The sequence below is a fragment of the Trichoplusia ni genome, chromosome 4 (genome assembly GCF_003590095.1).
Source record: "Trichoplusia ni isolate ovarian cell line Hi5 chromosome 4, tn1, whole genome shotgun sequence".
NCBI classification, from domain to species: domain Eukaryota; kingdom Metazoa; phylum Arthropoda; class Insecta; order Lepidoptera; family Noctuidae; genus Trichoplusia; species Trichoplusia ni.
In genome coordinates, this window is record NC_039481.1 from 7,870,048 (window position 1) to 7,887,301 (window position 17,254).

The 17,254-nt window shown below is 35.1% G+C and overlaps 1 protein-coding gene across 1 annotated transcript in view; it reads right to left on the reverse strand.

Moving 5' to 3' along the window:
* The window catches only part of LOC113492872 (division abnormally delayed protein), a 96,038-nt gene that overhangs the window by 24,097 nt on the left and 54,687 nt on the right, over positions 1-17,254 (reverse strand). Inside the window, exon 2 of the mRNA XM_026870577.1 lies at positions 4,361-4,504. Within this exon, the coding sequence (XP_026726378.1) occupies positions 4,361-4,504 (144 nt within the window). The remainder of the gene's footprint in view (positions 1-4,360; positions 4,505-17,254) is intronic.

Sequence of the window (17,254 nt, forward strand, 5' to 3'; positions counted from 1 at the left end):
TGGCTTTCATCAAATTCGTGTTTAATATTTCACCGCCTCCGCTTAACATTCACACTTAAAAGTCATTCAGTTTAAGAATCATAAATTGCATTACAGTGTTGCGCAACTAAAAGTGTGAATAGACTGTGCAGAGTGGACTAATTACTTAGTTATGTAAATTCTACAGAGGTTGTTTCAACGTTTCAACAAATGAACCCAGTAGCGCCGAGTTTTTTTGCCTTTTAAGCAATTTCATCTTGCGAAAAGCAGAACTGGACGTAGTAATGAGAAGCCAGGGCAACTGTAATTTAGACAGGATTGAGACGTGGGTAAGTGAATATAAAGGCGACTACAATGGCTCGTGAAAGAAAATATATTTCCCTGTTTTATCACCATTCATTTGCTTCAAAGACTTGCTTAGTTTTTGTTCTCATTTGGAGAATGGTTTGTGTCTTTCGTCTGGTTACAGAACTTTGCTTTCCTGCATTTTCTGAATTTTCAACACAGGTTGTCTGTTTATGTCTTTACAAATCATCCGTAATCTAAATGACATCACATTCAGAAAATGTTTCCGCAATATAAACCCAGGTCTCATCTCATAATGCAGCTAGATAGAATCTACAAACTCAATAAATTCAAGGTGTTCCACTCTATAGAAAATACGTTCAAGGAAATTTCATATTGTAGACCGGCGCTTATATCCGTCAGGAGCTATGTATCATCCCAGCCCCAACCGAAGCCCAATTTCCTCAAACAAAACAGAATAAATGGAACTAATACGGTGTCGGGTCCATGGTGAGTAGTTCTCCAGAAGGGTTATTTGTGACAACTTAGTGATTCGATGGAATTTATTGTTCCGAATAACCAAAGCGTTGGGACTAGAGCTGTTAATGAGAAGTCTATTAATATTAAATGGTCTGTATTAACGTTAATGTGCGGTACCTTTATAAAGCACAAAGGTAAATTATTTTAGTGCTCTAATGAGGGTCCGTGCGTGTGGTCCCCGAGGCCCTCAGGCAGTCGCTGAACAATGGTATAAAGGGAACCCTCCGCGTGAAGCACACTCTGATTATTTCCTCTCAGGAGCAGGGGTTGGAGCTCATTGTTTCATACTTGTTAGTCCCGGGGTCGTCGCACCCGATATTATATTTTAAGATAATAATGACGCTCACCACTCATGTAGATGAGAATCTTTTGAAGTGTACTCGCAGGTAAATAAGCCTTGAAGTCTATTTTAGATCTAAGAGCTAATATTCATTGCTGTGGGAATATAAATAACAAATAAAATCTTATTGCAAGACGTTGTCGTTAATCTATGCGCGTCGGCTGATATTGGTTTTGTTCGCAACGTACGTTATTTAACTGGGTCATATATTATGTTCGCGTGCGAGTTAAGCAGTGATAAATTCTGCATGTCTCGTCGTAGTCAATGCTTAGCATTAGATAGATGTACTGAGTACGATGCCATTTGTTCAGCTAGGTCACAGCCAGACCAAACACGCCTAAATGTCTCAGTATTAAACTGTCCTTTTAAGTTACTTTATTTATTTATAGGCGCTGTTAGAAATCGGAGGACATTTAATAGATATTTGCATTAAATTGGTTTTGTAAAGGCCAAAATCGTTAGTTATTCGATAAATATAGCCAGTTCTGGCAAGAATTTGAATGTTAGACATTAACTTTAGTCCTTTAGGAGCATTATAGGCATTGCAATCGATGTATATATTAAGTTTTGAATGCCTAGGGGAAGAAATGACGCAGCATTTAACTATTGAACGTTGATGTTTGCTCTGCACACCCTATCGGTGTTAGTGCGGTTTATGCACAGATGGCACAAGTGCTTCGTTTAGTTTACTCACTCAGATTCTTCATCAAGTACCACAAGTCAACAAAGGAAGACAACCTTTTTCATTTTGGGTTAAAGAACAATTAAATCTAGCAATAGGTGGTCTTCACTACTAGCTTGACGAATATAAGAACGTCCCACATCTAGTTCATTATGTTAATATTCGTTGGACCAACGAGTTTCTGCGCTCTTCTGGAAACACATTTCATATTTATTTAACACTTCGCTAACGACGAGCTCACGATTGCCGCACCGACTTAATAGCGTCAGTGATTACTTTTTATGGCAAACAAAGTTAAACTAAATAAAATCGTTTTATATCAAAAATACTTTAATATCGTGTCGGTAGATTTTTATATTGCATTATACGCTATAAATCTTTTCATTTAATTTTGTTTATGCCATTTAAATATTATCAATTTGAATATGATCGTAACGTCTTCGCGGCGTAATTGCGGAACAAGTTTCGAAGTGCGAATGACCAGCGGCAATTAAGGAGGTGGAACATACTCGTACAGGAAATTAATAAAATTAATTTTATTTCAATTGATTTTCGTATTTGTCGAATCACGCATCGAATAGATATTACTTGGCGATAAAGCGGATTATTTATATTAGTTGTTTTGGAGGTGCTTGTGCGTTAATAACCCCATAAGGGTCTGTACACACAAAGTGGGTAATTTGCCGGCGCTTTGGGAGTGTTTGTTAAACAAGTATTGTTGAAGCTCCCGAGTGGCGGCTAGCACGCGGCGCCCGCCCCGGTGCCCGTGTTTATTGTTGTACGTGCGGCGGCGCGCGGCGGGCACGGCTTGCGGTAGGCCCGTGTCGCGCTACGATGTGCCGCATCTGCTTATTATAATCGATTGATCTTTGGCACTGACACAATAAACATATCTCTATGCGCTCGTCTTCCAATAACGTCTTCTTTTATACCGGCTGCACAATGAAGCTACAGACAGTCCTTATTGTATAATGCACGATACAATTTATAAATGAATACAAGCTATTCTTGAAGCTTATTTCATGCTCATATTATGAGGAGTCAAATAGTTGGACTTTAACATCGGTAAGCACAAAGTATAATGCAACGTCTTATGCATTTATAAATATTCCGAATACCTTGCAGATCTGCGTTATAGTCATTGATTATTGTTGCCAAGGTAAAAATTTCATCCAAAGATTCATATTATGGCAAAAAATTGTGTAAGCTAGCTACAGATATGAAGTTAGCTACAACGGAGATTTGAATTAAATTAGCTCCATAAAATCTTTTCCGAATAGCGTGTTTCAAATTCGCAAATTAAAAACGATGTAATTAAGGAGCACAGCGGGGTGTAAAACAAGGCTTGACAGGCAGCAAAATCTATGAGCCAGCTAATCACGACAGGGCGTGCTAGGCCTACAGATGAGATTCAATTAAGATAAAAAGATGCCTCACAAGTAAGCTTGATTACGGCCGTACCCTAGCAACGACGAATTAATTAAAAGCAAATGGGGCATACGAGCCTTTCTTACAAATGCTATATTACAATACTTTCCTCGGTACGTTGAGCGCGGCTTGAGTAAGTATTGGTTTGAAAGTTGATTGGCTTATCCTATCATCGCACAGGAATCGGTTACAATTGACGTTATTTAAGAGGAGCCGTCGAGAATCCTTTTTAAATCAACTACTTTTAAACTGTTTCGTTTTATGCAATCTCTGAGCTAAAAGCGCTGGAGTATCACGTTTATCATGTATAATTGATTATGATTTTCATAAATATTGTATCTATTTCTAATATTGCTACTTGGCAAAGGGAGTTCCCGAGGCCTAGCTAACTCGACTCTCATGAGCATTACACGATCACACGAAGAAAATATAGGAAATTCTCTATAGGCAACTAAAAAAATGCAGTTAAATAAATACGAATTCCTGTATGTAAATAATAATAATTGTCTAATAAACTTTATTAAAGTTGTATTTGAAACTTATCAAATGCCTGCATTGTAGACAATGGATCCGATACACAGAATATATTTAGCTGCATACCTACCTAGGCAGTTTGTACACTATACAGTAAACCACTTTGATCTCGCAACTGACGCTCAATATTGATGATTTGCTCAACAACCAGAGCGTATCCAGGCCGTCCGTTTAATCAAGACTTTAGTGTCGACCGTGGTTTAGGTTTCAGAGAATAATAAAGACGTGTTTCAAAATTGCAAAACTAAGACATCTAAACGAATGAACGTGTTATCTTATGTTTTCTAGTATATGAAATGATTTTCCGATGCAATTTCCATAAATATGATCGAATCTTAAATATATAATCTCATATTTTCTATGTAGATCTTTCCTAAACTATTTTTCGGGTCAGTTTTCAGTCTAACCAGATAGAGGTCAATAGTGCAGTATAGACATATTTATAAAACGTGATATAGTTAATATGGTAAGGTTTTTTGTGTTGATACAAACTCTTAAATATCCTTTTGTTTTTAATCCTTGGTCAATATAATCACTTGCCAATAAATGAGCATAGAAACAATCCTTCTTACCTTGTAAAGATCTCTTGGTGGACAGCAACAGTTCAGCAGTTCTCTTCGTGGAGACAGTCATGCTGAATTCAGCTGTTCGACGCAGCGCTGATCTGACTTTCTCTTCACGTCCCCTGCCGCAGCATTGACCGCCACAAATTGGACCTGGAAAAGGAAAATGTATAAGAAATTGTTCTAAGAAAATACTTATTGATTGAAGTACTTAAATTGGTTTTGTAAGTGTCAATAGCTTGTTTTGAAACCTGTTTTGTGTTGTGAAGTCTCAAACATGTTTGTCTATAACACGATCCTAAACAATCAAACGCGTTTCAATTGAATTATTGTTGATAACAATAACTTGTACCCTTTATCAAGCACCTGAATATTTAGAAGCTTACGGTAAACTATAACCTACAGAACTTTATTTAAAGTGTATTCTTATAAATCATATCTGGTTTGGATCGTAAAACGTTATTTAAAGTTTTCTCATAAAATGGTTAAGATTCGACCTTCGACTGTTATACTACCTATATTTTATAATGATGATTAACGTAGCACCCCCTGACCTAATAATTATGAGTTATTGTAATGAAAAGATACCAAATGGCAGATTTATTACGTTTAATTAATTTTATCGATAAAGAATTCATTTCAGAAATAATTGGATTGGCAAAGGGGCGCCTGTATTCGGATGCCTCAATTTTATTTATTCCAAAACAATTTGAAGCATTCCTCGAAAAAGTTGAGGTTTGATTCGTTTTTTAACAAACATACTGGGTTGCGTCGGCTTTTATTTAATTAATCTCTTTTTTCGAAGTACCTACTCCATTTGTAAAATGTTTGAAATATTGAGAAGCGAAGTTAAAATTAATATGAATAGAGAATAGACATAAAACTTTTCTTTTAAGCCTTCTAAAGCTTTTAGGTTTTATTACTAAAATTAATAAAAACCATATTAATTCTCAACAAAATGTCATAAACTCCTTTATACAAACTATGTAGACAAAGGGGTTACAAAAATCCAAAGGCCAAATGGCTGGTCTGAACAAGTGCTTCATTTCCAATTACTATTTAATACGAGGTCAAAGGTAAATTGTCGTGGATTGAGGTGGGCTGACAGGAGTCGCTCTGATGAGGGTACACTCCGCGTAATAGTCTAGGAGACACTCTCCGTAATCACTTATACTGTTAACTAGCAACGAAGACGACCAGGAATTATAAGAAACGATTAAACTTAGCAATGGTATGCAAATTTATATATATATTTTTGTATAATATGCAACACCTTTTACACAACACCACTTAGTCGCAAATAAAGCAGAACTTGTATTTTGAGTAGTTACTATGAAATTGATAAAAATACTGAAATATTTCTTAAAACATACACAATATAGATTAATTACACTAGGAAACAGAAAAAAATATGGAGCTCATTAAATAAACATTTGTCCTGGGTGGGAATCGAACCCTAGACGTCCGTAACAGGTATTTTACACTATGTAATAATCATGATGCAGAAGTTAGCGTATAATTTAACCACTTTGACAATTGATAATGGATTAGGGTTTTAAATTAATGAACATATTATGCCTTATCAATACAATGAGCATCAATTAGCATATTTTACAAAAAATTACGACACAACCAATTACGGAAAATATGATTCGATCCCTTCATGTTAGATTCTAGTATAGAATATTTGATCCCTATATAGTTTCAGGTTGAAACGGAATAACTTAATCATAGCGGCCATGCTGACTTCGATACGTCGGCTGCTAAACTTCCCACATTAAAATTTCAAACATTGATTGACGGAAAGCTTCTAGGAAATCTAGGACCTAGAACTAATTAACGTATCGATAAAATGGAAAGGTTCATTAAGTTTTAATACTTATTTCGTATACTTAAAAGATATCACCATTTTTGTAAATAAACAATTGTTTTAAGTTGACTTCATAGAACCATACCTGGTCTCTAGGATGGAATACGACCTCTTTTAAAAGTTAGTTAAAAGGAGATTACTTATTTACTTATTTGTATAAAATATTATTTCAGAATTGTACTTGCAATTACAATAAAACATACAAAACTGGAGACTTAATTGATGTTTACTTTTTTTACACATACTGTGTGATATTATTACAGAATAAAATCTAATCGCATGGCCTATTTTTATGAAGTATGTAAAGAAAAGTTTGCATTATCAGGAAAATAAATAAAGTCATCAAAGCATGGACTCTAGATACTCTATGTACAGAGACGCTTTTTATGTAAGCATATATTACAACTTCCCAAAACTCTATATTATAAATCGAAAATATGTAAAGCAGTAAGCAACTATGTTTACCGACATTACCTAGTTCTATTTTAGTTCCAAGTTGTTATGTCATAGCAGACAAAGACCTCTTGTCGACAGCCTACATTACAAGTACAGTGCGTTTAAAATAGTAGATATTTTTTCTTAAATATACGTTTCTTGTTTTTAACTCAAACGTCAATTTATAAATAATGTTAATATCGAAGTGACGAGAGACTAATCGAGACCAGTTTGAAACTGTCGCGTGAGACCACTCGCGAGATATTTCAACCGTTCCCTTTGGACGTGCTCCAACACTAGACTGGCCACTGTACAGTCAACCACAAAGCATTTAGTCAAAAAGAAAAGCGAATATCAACCTTATTGCTCAAGGATAAGGCGCACTCTAATTCATAATGTTACTTTTAATGCGCTTGTGACTGTACGGACGTAAAGTTGTCGTCTTGTCATCTCTGGTATGTCAATTTATTTATATGAGTAAAAACATTACATAAAGAAAATAAGTTAAATACCTAAATGTGTATACAGGAATTTAGGAGTGCAATTTCGTTTTAGATTATTCCAATAATTTTGAATTTTATTACATCGTGTGGCTAGAAGCCGTTTATACTAACTAAAATCTAGAATGTTTTACTCGTTGTTCTAATTATGTGTAATAAAATACTATAATTTAGATACAAGAATGTTTAGTAGCAGATAAAGATCTTACAAGTTCATAATTAAGTAATAATATAATGCAATGAATATGAAAAAAAAACACAAAACTGGACGTAAATTAATAAAAATGGAATCATTACATAATTTTTAAGAACAATAATTTCGATTGTAAATTTCTCTACGCAAAAATAACCATAACATTCTTATTTTTTATTAAACTACTTAATAACACCAATGTGTCAACACTTAAGACATTAATTAGCTTTAAATGAACATAATAAAAAGCATTTCCTGGGAAATACTAGCCATTTAGATAACAATAATTCGTTCTGGATTTGATCCAAATTAGAAAATGACATTTTAGTGTTGACAACGGTTTTAACTGGCTGCGTCGTCACAAGTGTTCAACGTAGATAATTTATACATAAATATGTATTGAATTACATTTGGCACAATGTCGTGTAGAGAGCGATGGCCGTCGGCGCAGGTTCAAGGCTGCGGCGGGCGCATTGTTGTGTGACAGCTAGACGAGAGCGCACAAACACTGAATACCACAGACAAGCTTTTTTTATTTAGCTCTCGGCAAAACCTCTGCTGTATGCCGCTCGTCGAATAGGCGTTTAAAATGTTTGAGTGTAATACAAAAGAACTCATAACGAAATAAGACTAGAAGAATACAAATTAAGATTGCAACTGATATAAGCAACTGTTATTCCAATATATATCGGCAATAAACCGTATCTGTACTGCCGTAAAACGAACATAATTGCAAGTTTCCTAAGTCGGGGTGATGTAGTTCTATAATACAGCTTATGTAATGTTCTGTATTGGTATAGGAGTCGGCAGCTGTTGCGGGCGGAGCAAGGCCGCGCCGCCAGACGGAGCGGGGCCTGCCGCACACAGATCACCCACAACTAACCTATTACATAAATTGGATAAATAATGAGACTCCAACATCAGCATGGAACACCTACATTCGTTATTATTACATGCCGTTGATAAATGATTATAACCGCCACGAAAACGTGTTACATATTTCTCTAACAAGACTCTACTCCACAATAAATAATTCAATATTTACTGATGCAATCACATCTTCTACATTTCTCAATGCTTTGTTTGCAGTACAACTGGCGGATACCTAAACAGTGGTCCAATGTAAGTACAGTTCAGTTGAGTCATAAATCTAATACCACATTTACGGCAAATAGATAGGTAATAAAGTTGTCTCAGTAAATTGCTGCCTTAGTATCGAACGACTGCTCTATCAATCATTCTTGAATGTTTAAGTGGTGGTAAAAAGTGGGATTAACCTGAGTAACAACAGGTAACAAAATTATAATCTACGTCGAGTTATTAAACAGGATTTACGTTAGTCCTGTGTGGTGTCGCGAACAGGAAGGGAAGTTGAAGTACGATCAAAAGATAATTAGAAACTGTGATGAAAGGATGATTGAGACTGGCAAATTTGTGCTACTTTTCAGTGCCCTTAGGTTTAACGACGCGTGCGACTGTTCCGCAGCCCTCCGCATAGCACACGGCTATTTTTGCCTGAGCGCATCCGTGAGTGAGTGTGTGCACGACGCACATACCGCTGCGCTTCCGTCCGCATCCACGCGCTCCGTCAGGTGTGAACCGTACTTTAATTTAAACTATAATAAACATTACTGTGTTAAAATAAAAATGTCTGCAGCCCGCTTCCTCGCCGTCTATCAAGAGGAACCGTAAATTATATAATTTGAATGACCCACGGCTATAGTTATCTCAATAATTGTATTTACATGCGTACGATGAAAGTTTTTATGCGTCGAATTAATTTATATTTGTAGATAGGTCTTTATTAGTTGTGCATTAACCCGTCATCCGGTGTGTAAAAAAAAGCTGTGAGAATAAGTTGAGAATGCGACCGACGCGGCGGTTATCGGTTTCTGAAGTGTGTAGACAGAAATAAAACGATTTATAACAAGTTTAATTATTTCATTAAATATTTTAGTACGTGTTTATTTGAAAATAGGCAGAAATTATTAAAAAAAATACTGGCTGTCGTTATTTATAGCTTTCGATAAAAGTTTAATAATTATCTAAACCTAAGGAAGTAGAGGTTAGCTAGGTTACACAGACATAAATATTGTAGATAAAATACATTTTTATCAGGCCGACGTTTCCTTAATCACTTTGGTGTATTTTGGCATTCAACCAGTTACGTAGTCCACCTTTACCACGCGATCTGTTGACACAGTCCGTGGGTCATCTCCAATACCGTTTTAGCTCATGAATATTCCGGCCAATTGTCTCAACGCGATAAAATTAAAAACTTACATCAACAACATCCGCTATTAATTCTTTTTACGATTATTTAATGACCGCATGTCCGCTGTATCTCTAATTTTTTATTTGAAGTGTCAATGCAAGAAACTTTTGGCTATTCGCAGGTGTGGCAAAAAGCTATAAAATATTTAAATCTTTAATGAATGAAGAACTAGTCTAGATAAAAATATGATGATGCATTCGAGCAAGAACTTTTTGCGGTAATAAAACATGAGACCGTTATTAATATGACAGGGTATCGACGTATGCAAATTAGCCTTAATCGTTATTGGACTTCGGTTGAATGTAATTTAATCTCTCTTTAAAAACTATCTCTGACTAACGTAATGCGAATGAAGTACTGCATATCAATTGCAGAATTTATGAATGGTATTAACGTTAATGAAGTTGGAAACTTTGAAATAATCAGCTCGTAAAAAGCATGTATTTTATTCGTCTTATTTTGAAAACATTCGAATGAATACTCACCAATACTAAACTGTGTATTTGCTATTAAATCAGTCTAAATGCAGTAGCGAAAGTTCAACAGCACATTTAAAAAAGAATCTGCAAATATCACACCAACATTCGTAGTTACTAAAACGCTCACATAAAATCTGGACTGCCACCAGTCCCAGCTAACGAATGCCCTTTAAGTACGTACAAATGTTTGGCGCGAAGACTTTATTACCAAAATGTTTGTATACCATCTAGTTAATGATAGTGTGAAGAGCAAAGAGGGAAGCCGGCAACACCCAGAAATAACGATAAATAAATATGGCGCTCATTAAATGTGGAAACACTTACTACTGCTCCCTCGTGGACTTTTCCAGGCGAGAAATGAAGTTATTTTATTTTTACGAAGCTCTGTAATTTTTCGTTGGAACCTCAGTTTTTGGTCGAGTTATGTTAAATGTATTTTTTATTTTTCACTAGGTACTGCGTCGGAAATTCGGCGCGAATTTTCGTTTCTCTTTTTTTTTGTGCATACAGATTTTTAATGGCTTCTGAAATAATAAGCAGCCAGTATTCGAAAATCTAAGTTTATCAATAGGTATAAAAACTGTTTTGTCGAATGTGCTGATAAAAAATATTGAAAAAGGTTTTATTTTCTTTTATTTTTTTGTGTGTCTGAAATTAATGTCGTAATATAAAGTAGTAAGTTGAAACAGTGTGTATAGAGTTGTGTGCGGTGAATGGTACAAGTGGCGTGTGTTCGTTCTCTCAGCGGGAGTGGTAAATATCAACACGGCGGTGTTAACCGGTGCAAGCGAGCGCTTATTTGTGCACTCCAATAATATTGTGTTTACCACTAATTTTAACATAGCATAACATTACCGAACCCAGCTGTGTATCGAGCTGTTTGATTACTTTATTGAACTGTTTGAGCCCATTTGTTGAAGAAATCCGTATTTAATTCACTCTAGCATTTATACGCGATAAAATAGTTTTGCATAAAGTTCGAAATTCCAAAAATAAAAAGTAATTGTACAGATGAATATTCTAACAGATATATCTTCGTATGAATATCAAAGCTCAATACAAGGGATATGTGAGTAATGGACTAGGAACGGAATGAGAATACCTTTCATCATGCTACTCTCATTTGTATGCAGGAAGCTCCTTCAATTACCGAGCTCACTAAATATTAACAGCTCATAGAATGTTTATTATTATTATAATAGGCTTTATATATATCATCAAAACCTTAATATAATTAAATAGTAACAAAAAAGTATCATTAAAATAACCAAGGACAACCAGAATTATTCTAGACGATAAGTAAGGTATAAAAGCTCCTTCTTTTCAATGAATAATTTGAAATAATTAAATTAAATTAAAACATTCGAATATACATTGCTTTACAAACCTAAGTAAGGATTTGTAGTGCATAGTAACGTGTAAAAACATAAATTAAATCGTGATTACATACCCCGCAGTAATAGTTCACGGTAATGGCTGAGCCTGGGGCCATATTTTAACTTTTTATTATCCTGCACAAGAAAGCACTTACCTATTAACAGTGCCTCACATTTCGCTAAAAGTCAAGGTTTCAAATCTATCGTGTAAATAATATAATCTTCGTGTTATCGGTGCTTGCATGCTTTTCCACTCTTTAGAACGGACGCCATTGCGAAATTGCAATGCGGTAATAGTTATACTGCAACGCTGAATAATACACAATAAATACTTTAAACGATTGTAAACGCTATTTAACTAAGGAAAAAGACTAAAATCACGTGCACGCTAGCTGTTACTATAATTGACGCTGACTATCTGCCATAGGAATATTTTATCATGCTAACAGTTTACCGATAATTAGCGATAATCTTCGCATAAGTAATCTGTGATTCTAAGGATCATATCAATTTAAATAGCTGAATAATTTCCATCTATACCTGTTTCGTTGCGTAAATGCTTCTTGCATCGCGTAATGAATAGTAATAAATAGTAATGGCTGACAAGTCATAACAACTTGTCGATAATCGGAAAAACAGCAGGTATTCGATTTTTGAAATAATGTAACTTGCAAACTGACATGAATAACGCCCACAGATTAAAAAAGAATTGTTATATGAATAACGGTGGCATCCGCTACTTTTTACTCGGCTCAAATTGTACGAGTTTGTTAAGGGCTGTCCTTCAGCCGAACAAAACCTTGCAGCCCTTTTGTTACTATAATATAAGTACCTGCTGTACAAAATACTATACACAATTTATTTGTTGGCTTACCGTCTAGCCAAATTGGACTGAGTACGCTTGGGGACACTGTTTTTCTCTTTTGTTTAATGTCATGCCCTTAACAATTGAATACTTTTTGGTTTGTACCTTTGAACTTAAGTGCCCTCATAGGCTATTATAAAATTCAAATACTAAAATAAAGCAGCCACTCCTGCAAAAAAACCCAAGTTTGATTTTATATCGCACTTTATGGGGCCTATAACACTAAACGATAAATTATATTTTTACACATATGCAAATAGTAATGGCGGCGAGCTTATTGCCTAGCACCACATAAAGCGGCGTGGCGAGTTTGAAATAGCAAAAACAATGATTAAGTTTACACACGCGAGGCACCATCTGTTACCACGCTTCTAATGGATCCGAGAATGTCTAAATATGAAGGTATTAAACCATCAACACTGGCTGTAAACTTAGTTCCTGATGCAAAAAAAAACTAAATAGTTGTTTAGTCTGTGGTTGAAAGGGTGAGTGCAGCGCGAAATTTAATTCGATTAAACAGTAATTGAATTTTGCTGTTCGGAAATTGTAAATAGAAGTTGCATTCGGATTAATTCGGAAATTAAATATAGTTGTATCTACTTAAATAATTTGGCTGCGGATTTCAATATGAAAACAGAAATTGCCTTTCCCGTTTTAAAATGCGGTGAGATTGGCATGATCAGTTATTTTAAACATCATAATAACATTAACACGTATTTACGCTAGGTAGAAATTAAAGCCAGATAACGTTTCTATCACCAATAACACTTGACTGTAACTTTTTCTACATTCCTTTGCGAAACTAAATTATGTAAGAGCAAATGTTTACGTTTTCACAAATTTCATGTTGTTGCCTTAAGAGTGAACGTTAAAGTAAACAGAAGTTGTTTGTGAACCGGCTAGGCATGTTGACCAATCTGCCGTCTGGATTTCTAAGGTACTGAAATGTACATAGGCAAGTACAGCCTTCCCAAATTTTGTACCTATTTACGTAATAAATTTGGATTTATTTCGTTTAGCGTTTTTTATTCACTCATGGCATCGCGTCGCGGCTGTAATCGTCAGTTTTTAAAACGTGGCTTAACAGACGTTTGAAATGAGTTATAGGTATCATGACAATATGATTTGATTTTGCCGCGATCGCAATTATCTTATCATGTGAATCGCTTAGGATGTGTTAATCAAGGAAAGTATAATGGAATCCAGGAAATATATAATAATAAGACTTTGTTTTTCAGTGTCAAGAAGTAACATAATGCCTGTCGATAGAAAAAATATTTCTGCTCAGAAAAATAATATGTAGGTATCAATGACTTGTTAGCCGAAAGTCACAACCCAAAAATTATACCAACTCTACATGTCAAACCATACAAGTCGTCTAAAATACGCACTTTACGACTAGCAGTTGGTACTCGACCTCGCCCCTACCTAGATATAACTTGCAAACGTAGGTAATACCTGTCAAGACGTCCCTTATTAAACTGAACCTTTAGATTTTACTGTTAAAGTAGACCGTGAGGTTCTTTAACGTATAAGACCATGGAAGTTAGGCAACTTAAACCTTAAAATATTAAAAAATAACTACAGAAGTCGAAATAAATCCATCTAGGTAGAAGATATCCATTTTAAGTTGTTGGAAAAAACGGTAAAACAGAAAATTTTGGTTACTACTATTAGTAAGTGCAACATTTTTTTTTAAGTAAAACTAGCTGTTGCCCGCGACTTCGTCTGCGTGGTTAGAAGATATAAGTTATGACTTTTTCTTCGCTCCTATTGGTCGCAGCGTGATGATATACATATAGCCTAAAACCTCCCTCGATTAATGGTATATTCAATACAAAAATATTTTTTCAATTTGAACCAGTAGTTTCTGAGATTAGCGCTTTCAAACAAACAAACAATTAGTATATACATAGTACATACATAGTATATACATAGTAATTAGTATATATATAGTACAATTAGTATATAGATGCCAACGATATCTTCGCTACGTTTCATCGATTTTTAATTTCTCGCGCGGAGATTTTAATATTACGATAACTCATTACCTATTAACATTTTTGGCGTAGTGTAAAAGGCAATTTTGTTCTATATTACATGCATAATATATCTAACTTATTTATTTGGATAAGGATTGATACTGTATTGTTAAAAAGAGGTTCGTAAGTAACCAATAATTTTACTGTATTAAGAAAACACATAAAAATGGTTATTGTGGGTTATCCTTGGAAGATAGACATATACCACCGCGGACTTTTTTGTAGATCTATTAAAGAGGTACAAACTCGCCATACATTGTTTTGTTGTAACTCAAAAGGTTTTGGCAGCGTTCTCGATGAAAGCTCTCGAATGGCTTAATTTTTTCCGACATGTTTAACTAATATCGCTGTAATATCGTCAGTTTACACAAAACCTAAACTTATTATACACTAAAACCTTCCTCAAGAATTGCTCTATCTATCGTTGAAAACCGCATAAAAATCCGTTCAGTACTTTTCTAGTTTATCGCGAACAGACAGACAGACAGACGCGGCGGGGGACTTTGTTTTATAATATGTAAGGATAAGGATACTTTACAACAAAACACAAAAAAAATGCAGTACAAAGATAAAAAGTATTTAGAATTTCAATGAACAATTTGTATAGCATGAAATATAAAAGCCAGTGATTCTTTCAAAGACCTACATTTTTATCGTTTGGAACATCGGCCCTAATTCACAAATCTCTAGAAGGTCTTGGGCGCCGATACCGAGCCTCGCAGATCGCGATCTAAGTGATAATAAACAATCATTTACACGGACAACATCGAATCTGGGCTGCTCTTGCCTTGAGCCTAATACAAATTTAATGTTCTAGGCGAAAAACCAGACAATTGATGGACCCAAAAATGACGCTAAGTGTTTGGAATCATATAGCTTGAAAACATAATAAAACATACGACATTGGGTTTACCATAATTTAGGGAATTTAGCAAGGACAAAAACAAAAGCATTAAAGAAAACTGGGCGCATTCGTAATTACTCTCTACATTAATGATATCTGCTACCAGTCGAAGCTTTAAAAGCCCATACATAGTTTAATATGCACAGCTAACTCCACGAACTTACAAAGTCTTATAATCATTGAATCATTAACCCACCACTTAACTCACGCTCAGTCAATCAAGTACATTAGCGGCAACCTAAGATTATACTAACTGTTAGCCATTAGAACGAGATCGGACAGATCTCTGGACAAGATAGCTCTGTTATTAGCAGATAGATTTCATTACGCCGACTAACCCTAATCACTAATCAAGTTTAGCTAGACCCGCTTCGCCTAAACATCATTTCCACATTAGGGACCATTGTTAATTGGTTGACGAGTCAATTGGATACATATGTGTGTTCAGTCGCTGTTTGGGAGTGATATTAGCATTAGCTGTGCCTTTGCCAAACTCCGATTATCACAACTCGGTGTGCCGATTAATTTTGCGTACATCTGTATTTCTGTATCAAACGGAATAAATTAAATATAACGATATCGCTTTGCTACGTGATTGTACTATTATGGTAATTTAAACGAAGATATGTATTAGACAATATTGGAACTAAATACACAATACAGGCTGTATGGCTGTGGATTGCGATGCCATTTATGCTTTGTTATTCTAGACTCGTTTATAAATGGAAAAGGCTGCTGAAAGACATTTTAAGAATGACGTTAGTCGTCTAGATATTTTTGTCTCGACCCGACAGTATGTTCAATCTGAAATAAGAGATTCACACATGTTACTGCAACAATTTGTACTACAGAAATAGAAATCGAAATGGAAATAGCTATTTATGCACAATGTGTTTAACGAATTTATTTACTCATAAAGAACAATATACAGTTCACTTATTAATGAGCTTAAAAATAGATACAATATTAAAAATAACATTACAATTGAAGCAAAAATCTTGAAGTACATTGAGAAGGTATTAGAATTGGAATGTAACCAACTGTTTATATGTACCAAACCCCTGAAGTATATTACAAAATACCCTGAAACAAGGTTATCAGTAAAAAAAATCGCACACATTCCAATAAACCTTTCAAGAAAATCGCCTAACATTCCTATAAATAGAATACTCATAAACCGAGAAGTATACAATAAGTTTTTATGATTACCATTGGAACATGCATCACAACCGTTCTCATGCTATATCAACAGCTCTGATCAAGACAATAAACCATCGGAAAACAAAACACGCGAGCCTAATACATACACTGTAATTTCAAGTAATGCGCTTACCGGCTACACTATTCATGGAAATATGACCTTTATTGTAACAGCAAAATGGTTGTTTATCGGTTAAAAGGTTTGTCGCACGGTGTGGCATGGTGTTGCCGTGCTGGCAAACGATAAGCGATCTCGTTACGATCGCATTACATATCGGAAGTAAGGGCTGGTCTGGAACAGGTTGGTCGTTTCGTCGTGACGTCACGATGACAGACAGTTCTCGCTGTTTGTATTAGTGTCACGATCTGACGGTTCAGAGGGAATTCGACAATATGGTGATAAATAGAATATTAAGCAAGTTCGCAGAAACCAGTAATTAGGAGATTGTCTGCAGTACAGGTACAATGAAAGCAGGATTAGGACAATAAATTGTAACGAACTAATTACATACATGGTATTCATATCAAATCAAATCAAATTTTCTCAGCCATTAAATTATACTTATTGGCATGACTCTTTGGCTAGAGTTAAGAAATCAATTACTTTCTAAATAAACAGTAATTCACAACAAAGTTCCATCTGTAAACTGTCTGTAATCATATCAAAGGCCATCGTTTAAAAAGTGTATATTATGTACCGAGGTGAACAGAAGAGTCAGCAAATTAAATTGAAATAGCTAAGTCTCCTACGATGGGTGACCTCA